General features: G+C 34.5%; 1 protein-coding gene across 1 annotated transcript in view; it reads left to right on the forward strand.

Moving 5' to 3' along the window:
• Window positions 1-2,864, forward strand: part of CCDC171 (coiled-coil domain containing 171) — a 160,700-nt gene that overhangs the window by 27,715 nt on the left and 130,121 nt on the right. The window contains exons 7-8 of the mRNA XM_009328066.1: window positions 546-638; window positions 1,952-2,112. Of these exons, the coding sequence (XP_009326341.1) occupies window positions 546-638; window positions 1,952-2,112 (254 nt within the window). The remainder of the gene's footprint in view (window positions 1-545; window positions 639-1,951; window positions 2,113-2,864) is intronic.

The raw sequence follows: 2,864 nt of genomic DNA on the forward strand, positions 1-2,864 counted from the left end.
AACTATGACTAGTCCAGGGCTGCAAAGCAATCTGTGCTGGGCACCTTAACTGGAAATCAGGTGCCAAAGCCAATGGATTTTTGAGGAATTCTGTATCTTCTCTGTGCTTCATCTGTCTCATCACTGAAATTGTAGATACTCTATTGATATCCCATTGTATTTTGGGACGTACAGGATGTGGTTATGTTGCCTCAGGTGACAATATTGGTGAAAAAACAAATAGTAAGGGAATAGGTAGAATATTTAACTTGGTCTTTCTGCTTTGTAACTCCAGCTGCAGTTTTCTTGATTGTAAAAAATGCAGCAGTAACATAATGCTACATCAATTTCTTTAACTAAATAGAAAGTAATAATTTAATATTCTAGATATGTAAAAATTAATTTTATATGTATTTCTTGGTATGAGTTCTCACAGTTCCAAAGTACAAGTGGTTCAGATACATCAGGTTGGTGTATGGAGTCCTAATATACTGAATTAACAGAAGAAGCTTTGTGTCATGTTTACCATCGCTGTGGACTTAAATTTCTTCAAAATGTACTTTTAGGCAGCTACAGTGAGAATAAAGAAACTGGAAGAAAACATTGAAGCAGAGAGAGCAGCACATCTGGAATCCAAATTCAATTCAGAGATCATCCAGGTAAACTTTTTGTTAAATATTTTGTACAAGTTTACAGTAAAACAGTTGATGAAGTTGTAAAGATACAATCTTCCAAAAATGTTAAGACTGCTTTACTTGCTTCAGTGAAAACACTGAATAGCTTTATTGCAACAGGTGTCAAAATTGTAATAGCTATTATAAAAAAGGAAAGAATAGAAAAATAGCTACTTTTCAGGGAAAATTAGTTATTAGAATAAATAATAAAATGTCACATTTGTAAGTTTGAGAATTCCCACTTTAAACAGTGAGGGGCAAGGAAATATTTCACAATAGGTACACTATACTACTGTTTAAATATCCTGCCCTGTATCTTTTGAATGCACATTTAGAGCTATTTGGAGATACAGTGCATACATCCAGCTTCTCTAGGAGTGAGAGCTTAATGCATCCTGAAACCGCAGTTCCAAATAGAATTATTCAGAGTACATTTCAGCTTCAAACAAAGTTATGATATCTGCAGTTATCACTAAAGATTGATTATAAGAAAAAAATGTAGTATATATACTTGAATATTAAATCTTTGTATTATTAAACTGTACTACACGGGGTTTGACCCAATAAGGCAATTATGGTTTATTTTAAAAAGCAAGCGAGAAAAAGCTAAATGACAATTGCTTAGTAATCTCATACCAACTAACAAGCCCTTCACACTGGACTTTTGAAAAACTAAGAAAAAAAAAAATTTCAGTATCTTATTTTTTCTTATTTTCTGAGTAACAAAAATGAGTACTGCCATTCTTCAGTCAGTTATTTTCTTATTCTCGTGATCTACAGGCACTTAGATTTTTTTAAAGTGACGATTAAACTAGTAGAAAGGAAAGATTTAGTTTTCTTAATTTCCTCTCTCTACTTTTACAACATACAAAGGAACTGGGAGGGTAACATTCCTTAAAGTTAGAGACTTATCTTTTATGGGTTAATGACTGGTAAGGTTTTCAAGTGTGCTTTGTGCTGAGTGCAAGTGCAGCCTTTACTGTTAATCCCACACTTCCATGAGTCTACTTAAAACATAGAATTCCTCTGGAAAACTTCAGTAATAACTGAAAAAGGAAAAATCCAGACACCACCAAAGGAGAATAAAAGGTGCTTTTGGTCAGTGTATCTGTTTGCCTCTGTTTTGAACGGTATGTGTTCATACATTTTTACATGTGTTCAATGCTTTCTGTGTATATACTTCTGTATAGAGTTAATAGAATATAGCTACCTGTAAAGCAGAACAGAACATAAAACAGCATTAAAGATCATGATAATTTTTCCTAACTTGCTTTAATTGCTTTCTTATCACTTTGTAGTTAAGAATTCGAGACCTTGAAGGAGCTTTGCAGGTGGAAAAAGCCAGCCAAGCAGAAGCTCTTTCGGATTTAGAAATGATCAAGAAAGAGTTCAAAGAGGTAGAAAATGCATATGAGAGAGAAAAACACAATGCCCGAGAGAACCTGGAAAAGCTCAATGTGTAAGTTAACTTTCAAATTCATTGTAAAATGTCAGTAGACAGCTTGAGTACCACTTATAGTTTACATTCTCTATAGTTTTCAGTCACTAGAAAAGAACACAATCTGATGCAATTTGTCAAACCAAGCCAAGGTTCAGAACCCGGGATTCCATTAATAACAGGTCCCTATCAGTAACCATACATATTATGGGAAGGTAGAGAAAATAACCAATCTGTTACAGATTATTTGCCAAAGCAAGAATGTTGAAAATAATAGTTACGGTAGGGTCCTGTCTCCAGTAGTGTTTGGGAGGAGTGTAGGAAAACGTATGTGGCAGGTTTATAACAGATTTTTTTTCCCGTATACACTTACATTATTATGAAAACATTACTTTTCAGGGAGCTAGATGAATCTAAGACTTCTGTCTAGAGGTTGTGTATAATTTATGGTGGGTAATCTTCGTTTTCAGCTTTTGAATAATTCTGTAAAGTTTTAACTTGATAACGAAAAATAAAAAAAGGGGGGAAGTGTGTGAGAGCAGACAAAATTACTTGGGATTCCTTTCCTGCTCAGCACAATCTGCTGTGTCTGTGGTAACAGACGGGTTTTGGAAGAACGGCTTTGTTATATTCCCCAAGCAGATACAGGATGCACAGTACTGAGTCTTCTTCCCTGGCTGAATCAAGTATATATTGGGGTGAGAAAATGTCAGGAAGAAGAATAGTGTTGGAAGACAGAGAACTGAGGAGTAGGTGAAATAAAGGATAGTAGT

The sequence above is a fragment of the Pygoscelis adeliae genome, unplaced genomic scaffold (genome assembly GCF_000699105.1).
Source record: "Pygoscelis adeliae isolate BGI_AS28 unplaced genomic scaffold, ASM69910v1 Scaffold45, whole genome shotgun sequence".
NCBI classification, from domain to species: domain Eukaryota; kingdom Metazoa; phylum Chordata; class Aves; order Sphenisciformes; family Spheniscidae; genus Pygoscelis; species Pygoscelis adeliae.